The sequence below is a fragment of the Scyliorhinus torazame genome, chromosome 7 (assembly GCF_047496885.1).
Source record: "Scyliorhinus torazame isolate Kashiwa2021f chromosome 7, sScyTor2.1, whole genome shotgun sequence".
Classification (NCBI taxonomy): domain Eukaryota; kingdom Metazoa; phylum Chordata; class Chondrichthyes; order Carcharhiniformes; family Scyliorhinidae; genus Scyliorhinus; species Scyliorhinus torazame.
In genome coordinates this window covers 114,979,141-114,992,733 of record NC_092713.1, presented here as the reverse complement: position 1 = coordinate 114,992,733, position 13,593 = coordinate 114,979,141, and the positions used below count along the sequence as shown (strand labels likewise).

General features: G+C 47.1%; 1 protein-coding gene across 1 annotated transcript; it reads right to left on the bottom strand.

The window, feature by feature from the left end:
* Nucleotides 1-543: 543 nt before the first annotated feature.
* On the bottom strand, nucleotides 544-8,304 carry LOC140426481 (uncharacterized). Its single transcript, XM_072511300.1, has 3 exons — nucleotides 7,484-8,304; nucleotides 6,205-6,310; nucleotides 544-1,790 (listed from the first exon to the last, which is right to left on the bottom strand). Exons 1-3 carry the CDS (start codon nucleotides 7,862-7,864, stop codon nucleotides 898-900), a joined length of 1,380 nt encoding a protein of 459 aa, XP_072367401.1. The 5' UTR covers nucleotides 7,865-8,304; the 3' UTR covers nucleotides 544-897.
* Nucleotides 8,305-13,593: the final 5,289 nt, after the last annotated feature.

The window sequence follows — 13,593 nt, the reverse complement described above, 5'->3', positions numbered from 1 at the left end:
GTTTAAAGTTACTCAACAATAGTAGCAATACAGCCAAGTCTAGTTTTTATGGCACCTAATATTTATGCACATGTTGCAAGAGTTCTTGAATAGTAATCAGAAATGGAAATCCTGGCTGACTTTTCCACCTAAGGGTACTGAGGCTAACAGTCACCCGACCAGGACACAGAATACAGACTTAAGGTTCAACCAGGGACCTTCCTGTCAGTGGCAATGTGCTCAGCCGTGTGGCAATTGCTTTCTAAAAGGTGTATGGATATTGGAATTCCTTCTTGAATAGTACCATTTGTTCTGATTAAGTGTTTTAAAATTAAAATGAAAGAAAAGCAGTGCTGTGAGAGTTACTTCCTCATAGAATTATTCTCTCTGACAGTGACTCCTTACTCTCTCCATTGAAGTCTTTGAAACTTTGGCACCAAGGTATAATTTGTACCAAATGTCTCCCTTAGTCATGTAATGGCTATTATTTGATTAGAAGGCATACACGGGTTTTATATAAGCCATTCTGATGAAAGGTCTTCAAACTGAAATGTGAACTGTGTCTCTATACGTACATGCTGCTTTTATTTCAGAATTCCAGCATACAACTTTTGATTAACACTTTTTTCAAATATAATTAATATCTGTGGAACAAAACATTCTAATTGGGTATAGGAAAATATGTTGAGTATAAAAGAAAATAAACATACCTCTTTAATTGATGATCAAAAGACAAAAATCTCAAGATCATTTTACTTACAGCAATTAAACAGAAAGGGGGGGAAATCAAGTTACAAACTTGCATCTTAAATGCGAACAGGGTATCAAACACTTTATATCTGCACTAGATCGTCCAGGAAAACAGAATATCTAATTCAGAATGAATCTCCTAAACTTGAATGAAACTTGTCTTTAAATTTAAGTTTTCAAAAGGGATTCCACGGAAAATGGTAGCAGCTGTTTAGCTATTTTTGCTTGACTGCGAGAACAATGTTCCTGTGTTTTCTTTGTAAATTGTCTTAAAGTTTCTCTTGCAATGAAGCTGTCTGGAGCAGATTTATTCCTCAGCTCAGGAGCTACATGTGAATCTGGAGGTAAGTAATTCTTCAATGAAATAAGTTCTTCAGACAGACCTGTGTGTGGTGCAGTTTGTTTCTGAGAGGGACAGAGAGCTGTATTTACATAAACTGAGTCAAAACTTTTTGCAACTTTTGCCTGAGTACAGTAATCTGTGTGACTGGAACACAGTTCCTTTGAGGTTAACTTTCCATGTGATAGAATTGTCCGTGTCGGATCCAACTGTTTAGGTAAGTTGCTCGGATTGTACACACTGTTTGGATGGAATGATTTGTTGACTGCAGTCGGCCTTTGCTCCCATAGTGAAGTATGGCTTGGTGCTTCTTCGGAAATGCAACCTGCCATGTTTACTGAATATGAACCTTTGGTTTGTTCAATGTTTCTTTGGTGACACTGAGATCCAAAGTCCCAGAAAGCAGGGTTGGTTTGCACAAGAGGAATGTAAAAATTCAATAATTCCCTAGAAGCTGAAGGGTTAAATCGTGATGGGTCACAGAACTGGTTGTAGCTGAGCCTAAGTAGATTGTACTCCGGGATAGTTTCCACACAGGGTCTCACGAATGCTTGAACTGCAGTAAGTTCCTGTAACTCTCTCTCTCTGTACTCTCTCTCAAGCATCACACTTTCCAGCTCCTTGTCTGCAAATGCTCTCCTTTTCCTCATTCTGTCACTCAATGGGGGTAGAGCGAAACGGTTTGGACAGGATAAATTGTCATCTTGGGGAGGTCGATAACCTGTAGAGAAAATGCAACCGTGTATATGGGTGTTGAAATAATATCCTACAGGAACATTGACACTCTCCTTCTATACAGTGACAAATTACAAAACTACATTCATAAAGTAATAGAAAAATTATTCCACAGAAATGACCATAAAAATATTACCTATGGAGATAATGTATCAAATGACAAATACTTCGATGTATATTCAAAATTAAAGGAAAGGTTGAAATTAATTAACTCAGGAACTGCCATCAATCAAAGATTTTAAAATAGGCGTGTTCATCTCGAATAGTTGCGATAAGGAATTACTGTTGCACTCATGCACACCCAGAGATTAGACATGCACATAGTCACACACATGCCATAATACTTTAGGTCTGGTTTCTGCATGACTTGTGGACACACTAAGAGCAAGAGATGTAAGTGGTTCTGTACTGTAAAGTCTATGATTCTAGAAGAGCAGCTTAAACAAATTCACAGCTGGGCTTCACTCCAACTCAGGAAAAACTATTCTAGGAATGCCCAATAAATCAGCATATTTAATTTACAAGGTCAGAAGATCACAAATTACATGGATGACGAGTGTAATCTGATTCATTTTACTACATCCATCCAGAACAATCCACTTCTCCCACTGCTGCATCTACTTGTTTCTCAAATAATTCCACGGTTCACTTCCAAGTGCTGATCACTCTGCATGAAGAAGAGCATTTTGATATTAGTCCTAAAGTTACTATTTACTGTTCCCTTGTCTTATCTGTTTAATTTAAAGTAAGGTTCAGGATTACCCTTTTTCATGCATTTACCTCTTGTATCTCTGAAGAAGATCATCTGTCAGGCATCTCCTTCTACAGCTCTCCTCATCACTCAGATCATGATATTGTGGATATGATCTAACCAGAAAATTGCATTGTTCGGTCTCAGTCTCCTCTGACTTTCATTCTGGGCTTTGGGCTTTATAATTCAACATTCTATTGGCCTTCTTGATTGCTGTTCTACATTGTTTGGACATGTTGAGTGTGGAGCCCATTAGAAATTCTAGGTCTCTTTCAACTTTTCCCAAACCATTCCTACTCCATTCATGAAGTCTGCACTTGCCATTTTTTCTTCTATATTTGTCTGATTTAAGTTTCATCTGCCATTGTTTTAGTTAGCTCATTCTGTAGTTTCTGGGCTGCCTCCTTTAATTCCATTGTATTTGTATTAAATTTCAGAAGCTGTAATGATGCCAACATTGAGTCCTGGGCCACTTCATCCTTTCTGCCCTTACATCTCTAACCAGCTTGTTTTCTCGTCATCAACCAATTTATTACCCGTGCCAAGTTTTGCTCTGAATTTCCACTTTTAGAGCTTAATTAATAATCTTTTAAATGAAACTTTGTGAAACACTTTGAAAATTTTAAGTGCACACTCTAGTACTATAGTCGACTTGAAATTATCACTTCATTAAAGAAATCAAGCAGGTTTGTCAGGCAAGAAATAAGTACATATTGACTACTGCTTTCTGTGTTGATGATACACAGTTAAATCCTCATAATCCCATTATTTTCATGGAATGTAAGTGGGACTAGTTTTCAGATGTAGTTTCCCCCTTAGGCAATTTGCAATCTACTGTCACCTCCCTAATGTCATGAACTCATTGATGATGGTTGCCAATACTACATAAACGTCCTTGCTAGTCTCTAAGATGAAAACAGTCTACCCCTGAGAATATTTTTTTTTAAGTCCTACAATTCCTGTACCGGCTGAGGTTATTCATGGTGGCCCAGACTTCGCAACCTTGCTCCTCGTCTGAGGTGTGATGACCCTCCAGTTAAAACACCACCAATCAGCTCTCAAATGGAAGAACAGCCTATGGTCCTCTAGGACTGTGGCGACATTTACATTTTACCAGGTTGTATAGGACTGCAATTTCACTTATATCAAAGTTTTGAATTTTACCCGGATACTTCAGTGTTTTATTTAACTATGTCTGTCCTCGTGAATACCTGGGAGGCCATAATCATTAAGAATATTTACTAACCTAGACTCCAGCGATTAGTAGTCTATTCTAGGTGATGTGATTTCACTTAGGATTGTTTAACTCTTGAAGGATAGAGGTTAACTTTAAAAAAAGAGGGTGAAGCAAAGGGAATTTCTGTGCATCAGCATCCTCCATTAGCTTGGATATAGTTTCCAAGAGCACGCTCCATTTGCAGGCTTAACAATTATCAGTGAATATGTGATTCTGTGGATTGCTATTGTGAAGATCTGGAGTCGAGGAGAGTGAATTATGGAATGTTTATTTTGCAGCTAGCAATCTGAAGCAAGTAGTTGCAGCATTAGTTCTAGGTAGTCAGTAATTCACTTAGTTCACTCTTCCCAAGAGACAGCTTTGTGGATGCACGTCAGCACACATTCCCAAAACCTCTGTCACGTTTGTTAAAACGCAATTATGTTAATGAATGCAAGCGGTAATGTTCACTATGCATTTAAATTAACTTTTGATAGGTTTGAAAAGTAGCTAAAGGTTTAATAGACACCCCTGAGCTTTTTAAAGTCAAGTTTGGCAACAGATATCAAAGCAGCGTCAACCTCAAGTAGTTTGACAACATCTTCATCAAAGGTTGACACACTACTTCCCGTCAGGATAAATTCAGGTTGCGACTCCTGCCGCGGCGTTTTAGTCACTGCAAACGCTTTGCATTAGCCTGGTGCAGTATAAAAACATCCTTAGGTCATGGGAAGGTTGTAGATAAATGCTTTTAATTTTGAATGTACTGGCTGACTTTTAACTATGATAACCCCAAAGAAGCAAAGCATACTTGTTCGCACCCACTAGCCAAGCTCGGCCGCAAAGTGCAGCTTGCAGTGTAACTGGGATCTGCTGGCTACATATTGCCCTCTATCGACAGCTCCCCGAGACTGCTGGCTGTCGTGGAATTGCACCTAAATTGCAGGAACCAGTGTGCACCTTTCAGGAAAGGAAAGCATTCCATGGCGCTTCACATAGAGATATAAAAAAATATAAGTTCTGCCACATATTAAGACACATTCCAACATGCGCATAAACACACGTGGGCACACAAATATATGCTAGCACGTTAGACTTAAGCTGTTGTTCTACTGTTCTTTTGGTTCAGAAGCCAGGTGTCAGTGAATCAGCTCCTGCTTAATTCCCTCTTCCATTGCTTGATAGCAGACTAATCTGTCGCACTAAAACTGAGACTACCAGTCGACCGAAAACAGAGTCAGCAGCATCACCTCGGGGAGCTGTGTCAGAGCCCAGGCTCCTGGGATACAATCAAAGAAACAGCACACAACTCAGACACGCAAAAGTACACACACACACAGAGACCAACATCTACACAGATAGATAACTAGGTACACAAACTGCATTCAGACTTACAAAACAGATGCAATTGAGATCAACTAAAAAGTTGCCTTTTAAAAAAGGCTAAGAACTCGGACCAATGGTCTAAATGCCACGGATCTGGCCTCTAAAAGGTCATTGTGTGACACACCGGATATGTGGATAAACACTATGTAACACGATTTCCACATTAAGTGGCCACAAATTGGCAACAATTAAAAGACGGTTGGAAAAGCGCTAAAAGCCTCGTCAGGTTAGGCACCAGTGTTTGTCAGGGAGTTTCTGTATAATAATGCGAAAGAAAATCAGGATTTTGAATGCCGGATGAGGAATAATTTTCGCCGTGGAACATTATACGAACTCTATGTGATACACACACAATGTATTTTCTATATGAGAGAGAAAGCAATGTGGCCCGAAGCAAAATCATTTCAGACTTGGTTTTATGTTTAGCCAGTATATCCGTGTTCTGGGACCGGGCAGCCTTGATCAAACAGATTATTCCGTTAACTATAAACCTGAATAGAGAGAACTATAACAAAGAAATGGGGAGAGCGGCAAAACAGGTCAAACCTGTTGTCTTCATCTGGTTGTAATGTCTGGTTGTTGCGGTGTAAATCTGGGCTATGCTATTTTATATCATTGTCGTTTAATGCCGTGTTCCTGATGCTTTGACCTGAACCACATTTAACATATTTCTGCATTTCACTGAAATTAAGAATGAGCAGCGGTTTAAAATGAAATGCGGAAAGTCAACAATGCATTTTACACTGTTCTTGGAGCAAGGCGTTAACTCAGAACATTACTTTTATTGTTGAGATGGAGGATCGAGGCAATGGTGCAAGATTAAAAGAATAGGGTAAAAAGACAAAATAAATAAAGCACTAGTGGTTGGCTTGACAGACCAAGGCTGTGATCGATTGTGCGGATGCTAATGGAGTTTTAATGGTACAGTCATTGTAATACCTCTGCTACATATTCATTCAACATGAAAATATCTGATTAAAGAAACCGAGTTAAAAGGGGGATAGGTCCAGGTGATTGCCAGTTGTGAGTCTGAGTCTAAAATGTTACCTTCCAGAATGCTTTTGGCCAGGAGGCTGGGAGTCCGGGGGTAACGCTGGTAAGATGTTCTCCGGACTGAGGCAGAAGATTCCTTGCCACTCAAATCTTTCTTTACCTTTTGAGATCAGGAATTACTTAATTAATTTCTCTTTGAAATCATCTGAGCAAACTTTTATGTAACAGTTAACAAGCGTCACCGTCCGAAAATCAACACATTAACAATAGTCACATCGAATGATCTATTTGGCCTCTGAAACAAACTTTGTACTGTGAAATAAAGGAACAACTTCCTATTCATCATCTACAGGGCTCTCTTTACTTACTGTTTGGTCTATCGAATCGTTCATGGTTTGCTAAAGCTATCTTGTGGTTCGCATTGTATTGGGAATTACAAGTTTAAACGTTTGTTTTCCCCAACGCGCTGACACATGTGAATTTGGCAGCGCTTCAGATCCAGGTCCAGGTGGATTGCTCTGCTTTGGAAAAGTTGATTCCGATATCTTTATGGGACTAAACACTGTAAATATAATTCGATGTGTCCTGAGGTAATTGTGCCAGAAGTTTACATTGACTGAATGAAAAGGCGTTTTTAATCTATTATCACCAAAATACAGAACATTAAACATTTTGACTTCATCTTATTTCCTGAAGTCGCTAATACTAATTATATATAAAATAGCCCTCTAAAATGGCATTGTGACTGTCAGGAAATGTATGATTCTGCCGTTGCTGCCTGGTTATACCCACGTGTACAACAGGTTAAATAAAACAAACGGGTATAATTTACAAAGTAACCGGCTTGTTGGAGGATTTCTACAGAGCCGGCTCCGGGACCATGAGTCAGATTAAATCGGCGCAGGAACGTGAGCTTTCAATCCTATTTAAATCTGTTTAAATTATCCTTGCGCATTTCAATACGTTTCCTGAGATGAAATCAAAAGGTCGTGATCAACAAAACTGAGTTTGTTCCCACACCCTGCTCCGATTCTATTGAACCCAGTCTAACGTTGCTAACCTCGCCTATAAATTAATGTTCATTAACTTTATTATAAAGCCAAACTCTCACCTTGCTGACACTGAGTTTATGCCTTTATAGTTACTTGACACAGGGTATTTTGGAATCCATTCGTTTTTCCAAAACTCCCTAAATATATAATTAATCATTGAGCAGAAAGTCCAACATAGTTAATCATTCTGTTGGTTTGAATACTGTTCGAGGCCGAAATTAAAATGTGAGCAGAATTTGAGTGAGATAGCGCAGTCTCCGTTTCTTTCCCTGCAGCCTCACCTCTGTAGCTTGCTGCCTCCTCAGAGCTACCTGGGCTGCCATCACTCTCTGTCTTTCCACCACCAGAAGACAGTTGGTGCAATGGCAGTCCCTCCAGCGGCAGAACCTCTTGTGCCCTTTTAGACAGGAGACAACGCCGTGGTTCCTGCAGCGGGCGCACTTGGGGCTCCTGGCCAGCCTGCGCTGCTCCGGGGCTGGCTTCTTGTCCGCATTGATCGCCCTCTCCACTTCCTCCCCGCCTTCTCCCTCCTCCTCTGCACACCCCAGACCATCGTCCCGGGACAGGCAGTCCTCCAAACTTTCCACGTCGATGTCCTCTTCGTTCATCCCGCCAGAGTGTGGGAGCCGCGAGTCCGCCTCGGCAGATTGGGCAGACATCATGGAGCACTGGCTGGGCGGGCTGAGGACTGCCGGCTCTGCTGGCTGAGCTGGGGCGGTGACTGGCCGGGGAATCGACTTCACACTTCTCCCTTCCTCCACCTTTTATTCCCGAGGTAAGGCGGCGCAAGAAGAAAGCTGAGCGACCTGCCAACCCCGCAGGTATCCCTCTCTGCCCACCCTGATCTCCAATGTCTATTGCTGCTCTCGGTGACCCTTTGCATTTGCCACCCTGAGCAACTTAACCACTCCCGACGTCACCAGGAACCCTGCCAGACTCACACTTAACCCTGAGGCTGCTGGAGCTCACCTTGCCTCTTAAAACAAACGTTTACAACAACAAAAAACAAGTATTGGAAGCTATTATTTTCCCAACTGAGGTCTCAGCATCATCTCCAATGAACTCTGGGTCCCCTTCACCATGTGAAGACAGTGAATAAAGCTCTGAGAGTGGAGCATTGACACACTAACACATTGCTGAAGTACTTTCTCAAATTAAATTTACCCAGCTGAGGTCAGAGGAGGATTTACACTTGGTGGGGCCCCGCCCTCACCATCATTCCTGGGCCTCCCCATGACGTCACCCCCCCGACCCCGCCCACTCGCCTCACAGTGAGCACAGGGAAGCCACAGAAATCTACACCGAGGTCACTTTAGAATTATTCACACGTGCGTGTTTTACATGAAGATTCTCACCTTGTACAACACGCATGTGTCAATAATTGCTGTATTGAAATCCAATTTTATCTCTTGTCAGAATGACGGTATAGATGAAAAACCAGCCGATGACATCGCTGCAGCACAGGCCAGTGCAGGGCAGAATGAGCCAGTCCAGTGCAGGGCAGAATGATCCAGTCCAGTGCAGGGCAGAATGCGCCAGTCCAGTGCAGGACAGAATGGGCCAATCCAGTGCAGGGCAGAATGAGCCAGTGCAGGGCAGAATGGGCCAATCCAGTGCAGGGCAGAATGAGCCAGTCCAGTGCAGGACAGAATGAGCCAATCCAGTGCAGGGCAGAATGGGCCAATCCAGTGCAGGGCAGAATGAGCCAGTGCAGGGCAGAATGGGCCAATCCAGTGCAGGGCAGAATGAGCCAGTCCAGTGCAGGACAGAATGAGCCAGTCCAGTGCAGGACAGAATGAGCCAATCCAGTGCAGGGCAGAATGGGCAAGTCCAATGCAGGACAGAATGAGCCAGTCCAGTGCAGGGCAGAATGAGCCAGTCCAGTGCAGGGCATAATGGGCCAGTCCAGTGCAGGACAGAATGAGCCAGTGCAGTGCAGGACAGAATGGGCCAGTCCAGTGCAGGGCAGAATGAGTCAGTCCAGTGCAGGCAGAATGAGTCAGTCCAGTGCAGGACAGAATGGGCCAGTCCAGTGCAGGACAGAATGAGCCAGGCCAGTGCAGGACAGAATGAGCCAGTGCAGGACAGAATAGGCCAGTCCAGTGCAGAACAGAATGGGCCAGTCCAGTGCAGGGCAGAATGGGCCAATCCAGTGCAGGGCAGAATGAGCCAGGGCAGAATGGGCCAATCCAGTGCAGGGCAGAATGAGCCAGTCCAGTGCAGGACAGAATGAGCGAGTCCAGTGCAGGACAGAATGAGCCAATCCAGTGCAGGGCAGAATGGGCAAGTCCAATGCAGGACAGAATGAGCCAGTCCAGTGCAGGGCAGAATGAGCCAGTCCAGTGCAGGGCAGAATGGGCCAGTCCAGTGCAGGAGAGAATGAGCCAGTGCAGTGCAGGACAGAATGGGCCAGTCCAGTGCAGGGCAGAATGAGTCAGTCCAGTGCAGGACAGAATGAGTCAGTCCAGTGCAGGACAGAATGGGCCAGTCCAGTGCAGAACAGAATGGGCCAGTCCAGTGCAGGACAGAATGAACTAGTCCAGTGCAGGACAGAATGAGCCAGACCAGTGCAGGGCAGAATGGGCCAGTCCAGTGCAGGACAGAATGAGCCAGTCCAGTACAGGACAGAATGAGCCAGTCCAGCGCACAACAGAATGGGCCAGTGCAGTGCAGGGCAGAATGAGTCAGTCCAGTGCAGGACAGAATGGGCCAGTCCAGTGCAGGACAGAATGGGCCAGTCCAGTGCAGGACAGAATGAGCCAGGCCAGTGCAGGACAGAATGAGCCAGTCCAGTGCAGGACAGAATGAGCCAGGCCAGTGCAGGACAGAATGAGCCAGTGCAGGACAGAATGGGCCATTCCAGTGCAGAACAGAATGGGCCAGTCCAGTGCAGGACAGAATGGGCCAATCCAGTGCAGGGCAGAATGAGCCAGGGCAGAATGGGCCAATCCAGTGCAGGGCAGAATGAGCCAGTCCAGTGCAGGACAGAATGAGCGAGTCCAGTGCAGGACAGAATGAGCCAATCCAGTGCAGGGCAGAATGGGCAAGTCCAATGCAGGACAGAATGAGCCAGTCCAGTGCAGGGCAGAATGAGCCAGTCCAGTGCAGGGCAGAATGGGCCAGTCCAGTGCAGGACAGAATGAGCCAGTGCAGTGCAGGACAGAATGGGCCAGTCCAGTGCAGGGCAGAATGAGTCAGTCCAGTGCAGGACAGAATGAGTCAGTCCAGTGCAGGACAGAATGGGCCAGTCTTGTGCAGGACAGAATGGGCCAGTCCAGTGCAGGACAGAATGAGCCAGGCCAGTGCAGGACAGAATGAGCCAGTCCAGTGCAGGACAGAATGAGCCAGGCCAGTGCAGGACAGAATGAGCCAGTGCAGGACAGAATGGGCCAGTCCAGTGCAGAACAGAATGGGCCAGTCCAGTGCAGGACAGAATGGGCAAATCCAGTGCAGGGCAGAATGAGCCAGGGCAGAATGGGCCAATCCAGTGCAGGGCAGAATGAGCCAGTCCAGTGCAGGACAGAATGAGCCAGTCCAGTGCAGGACAGAATGAGCCAATCCAGTGCAGGGCAGAATGGGCAAGTCCAATGCAGGACAGAATGAGCCAGTCCAGTGCAGGGCAGAATGAGCCAGTCCAGTGCAGGGCAGAATGGGCCAGTCCAGTGCAGGACAGAATGAGCCAGTGCAGTGCAGGACAGAATGGGCCAGTCCAGTGCAGGGCAGAATGAGTCAGTCCAGTGCAGGACAGAATGAGTCAGTCCAGTGCAGGACAGAATGGGCCAGTCCAGTGCAGAACAGAATGGGCCAGTCCAGTGCAGGACAGAATGAACTAGTCCAGTGCAGGACAGAATGAGCCAGACCAGTGCAGGGCAGAATGGGCCAGTCCAGTGCAGGACAGAATGAGCCAGTCCAGTACAGGACAGAATGAGCCAGTCCAGCGCACGACAGAATGGGCCAGTGCAGTGCAGGGCAGAATGAGTCAGTCCAGTGCAGGACAGAATGAGCCAGTCCAGTGCAGGACAGAATGGGTCAGTCCAGTGCAGGACAGAATGGGCCAGTCCAGTGCAGGACAGAATGAGCCAGTCCAGTGCAGGGCAGAATGAGCCAGTCCAGTGCAGGGCAGAATGGGCCAGTGCAGTTCAGGGCAGAATGAGTCAGTCCAGTGCGGGACAGAATGGGCCAATCCAGTGCAGGACAGAATGAGCCAGTCCGGTGCAGGGCAGAATGGGCCAGTCCAGTGCAGGACAGAATGAACCAGTCCAGGGCAGGACAGAATGAACAAGTCCAGTGCAGGACAGAACGAGCCAGACCAGTGCAGGACAGAATGGGCCAGTGCAGTGCAGAATGGGCCAGTGCAGGGCAGAATGAGTCAGTCCAGTGCATGACAGAATGAGCCAGTCCAGTGCAGGACATAATGGGCCAGTCCAGTGCAGGACAGAATGAGCCAGTCCAGTGCAGGACAGAATGAGCCAGCCCAGTGCAGGGCAGAATGAGCCAGTCCAGGGCAGGACAGAATGGGCCAGTCCAGTGCAGAACAGAATGGGCCAGTCCAGTGCAGGACAGAATGGGCCAGTCCAGTGCAGGACAGAATGAACCAGTCCAGTGCAGGACAGAATGAGCCAGTCCAGTGCAGGACAGAATGGGCCAGTCCAGTGCAGGGCAGAATGGGCCAGTCCAGTGCAGGACAGAATGAGCCAGTCCAGTGCAGGGCAGAATGAGCCAGTCCAGTGCAGGACAGAATGGGCCAGTGCAGTGCAGGGCAGAATGAGTCAGTCCAGTGCAGGGCAGAATGAGCCAGTGCAGTGCAGGACAGAATGGGCCAGTCCAGTGCAGGACAGAATGAGCCAGTCCAGTGCAGGACAGAATGAGCCAGTCCAGTGCAGGGCAGAATCAGCCAGTCCAGTGCAGGGCAGAATGGGCCAGTCCAGTGCAGGACAGAACGAGCCAGTCCAGTGCTGGACATAACGAGCCAGTCCAGTGCACGACAGAATGGGCCAGTCCAGTGCAGGACAGAATGGGCCAGTCCAGTGCAGGACAGAATGAACCAGTCCAGTGCAGGACAGAATGAGCCAGTCCAGTGCAGGGCAGAATGGGCCAGTCCAGTGCAGGACAGAATGAGCCAGTCCAGTGCAGGACAAAATGAGCCAGTCCAGCGCAGGACAAAATGAGCCAGTGCAGTGCAGGGCAGAATGAGTCAGTCCAGTGCAGGACAGAATGAGCCAATCCAGTGCAGGACAGATTGGGCCAGTCCAGTGCAGGACAGAAGGAGCCAGTCCAGTGCAGGACAGAATGAGCCAGTCCAGTGCAGGGCAGAATGAGCCAGTCCAGTGCAGGGCAGAATGGGCCAGTGCAGTGCAGGACAGAATGAGCCAATCCAGTGCAGGACAGAATGGGCCAGTACAGTGCAAGACAGAATGAGCCAGTCCAGTGCAGGACAGAATGAGCCAGTCCAGTGCAGGACAGAATGGGCCAGTCCAGTGCAGGACAGAACGAACCAGTCCAGTGCAGGATTGAAAGAGCCAGGCCAGTGCAGGACAGAATGAGCCAGTCCAGTGCAGGACAGATTGAGCCAGGCCAGTGCAGGACAGAATGAGCCAGTCCAGTGCAGGACAGAATGAGCCAGGCCAGTGCAGGACAGAATGAGCCAGTGCAGGACAGAATGAGCCAGTCCAGCGCAGGACAGAATGAGCCAGTCCAGTGCAGGGCAGAATGGGCCAGTCCAGTGCAGGACAGAATGAGCCAGGCCAGTGCAGGACAGAATGAGCCAGTCCAGTGCAGGACAGAATGAGCCAGGCCAGTGCAGGACAGAATGAGCCAGTGCAGGACAGAATGGGCCAGTCCAGTGCAGAACAGAATGGGCCAGTCCAGTGCAGGACAGAATGGGCCAGTCCAGTGCAGGGCAGAATGAGCCAGTCCAGTGCAGGGCAGAATGGGCCAGTCCAGTGCAGGGCAGAATGAGCCAGTCCAGTGCAGGACAGAATGAGCCAGTCCAGTGCAGGACAGAATGAGCCAATCCAGTGCACGGCAGAATGGGCCAGTCCAGTGCAGGACAGAATGAGCCAGTCCAGTGCAGGGCAGAATGTGCCAGTCCAGTGCAGGACAGAATGAGCCAGTGCAGTGCAGGACAGAATGAGCCAGTGCAGTGCAGGACAGAATGGGCCAGTCCAGTGCAGGGCAGAATGAGTCAGTCCAGTTCAGGACAGAATGAGTCAGTCCAGTGCAGGACAGAATGGGGCAGTCCAGTGGAGGACAGAATGAGCCAGACCAGTGCAGGGCTGAATGGGCCAGTCCAGTGCAGGAGAGAATGAGCCAGTCCAGTAAAGTACAGAATGAGCCAGTCCAGCGCACGACAGAATGGGCCAGTGCAGTGTAGGGCAGAATCAGTCAGTCC

Bases quoted from the DNA above. Each gene is read 5' to 3' on its own strand.
- LOC140426481 (XM_072511300.1), bottom strand. From the start codon at position 7,864: ATGATGTCTGCCCAATCTGCCGAGGCGGACTCGCGGCTCCCACACTCT. The intron at 6,311-7,483 runs GTGAGGCTGCAG...TGATCTCAAAAG, and splicing joins GGAGGCAGCAAGCTACAGAG to GTAAAGAAAGATTTGAGTGG. The intron at 1,791-6,204 runs GTAACATTTTAG...TTTTCTCTACAG, and splicing joins GGCCAAAAGCATTCTGGAAG to GTTATCGACCTCCCCAAGAT.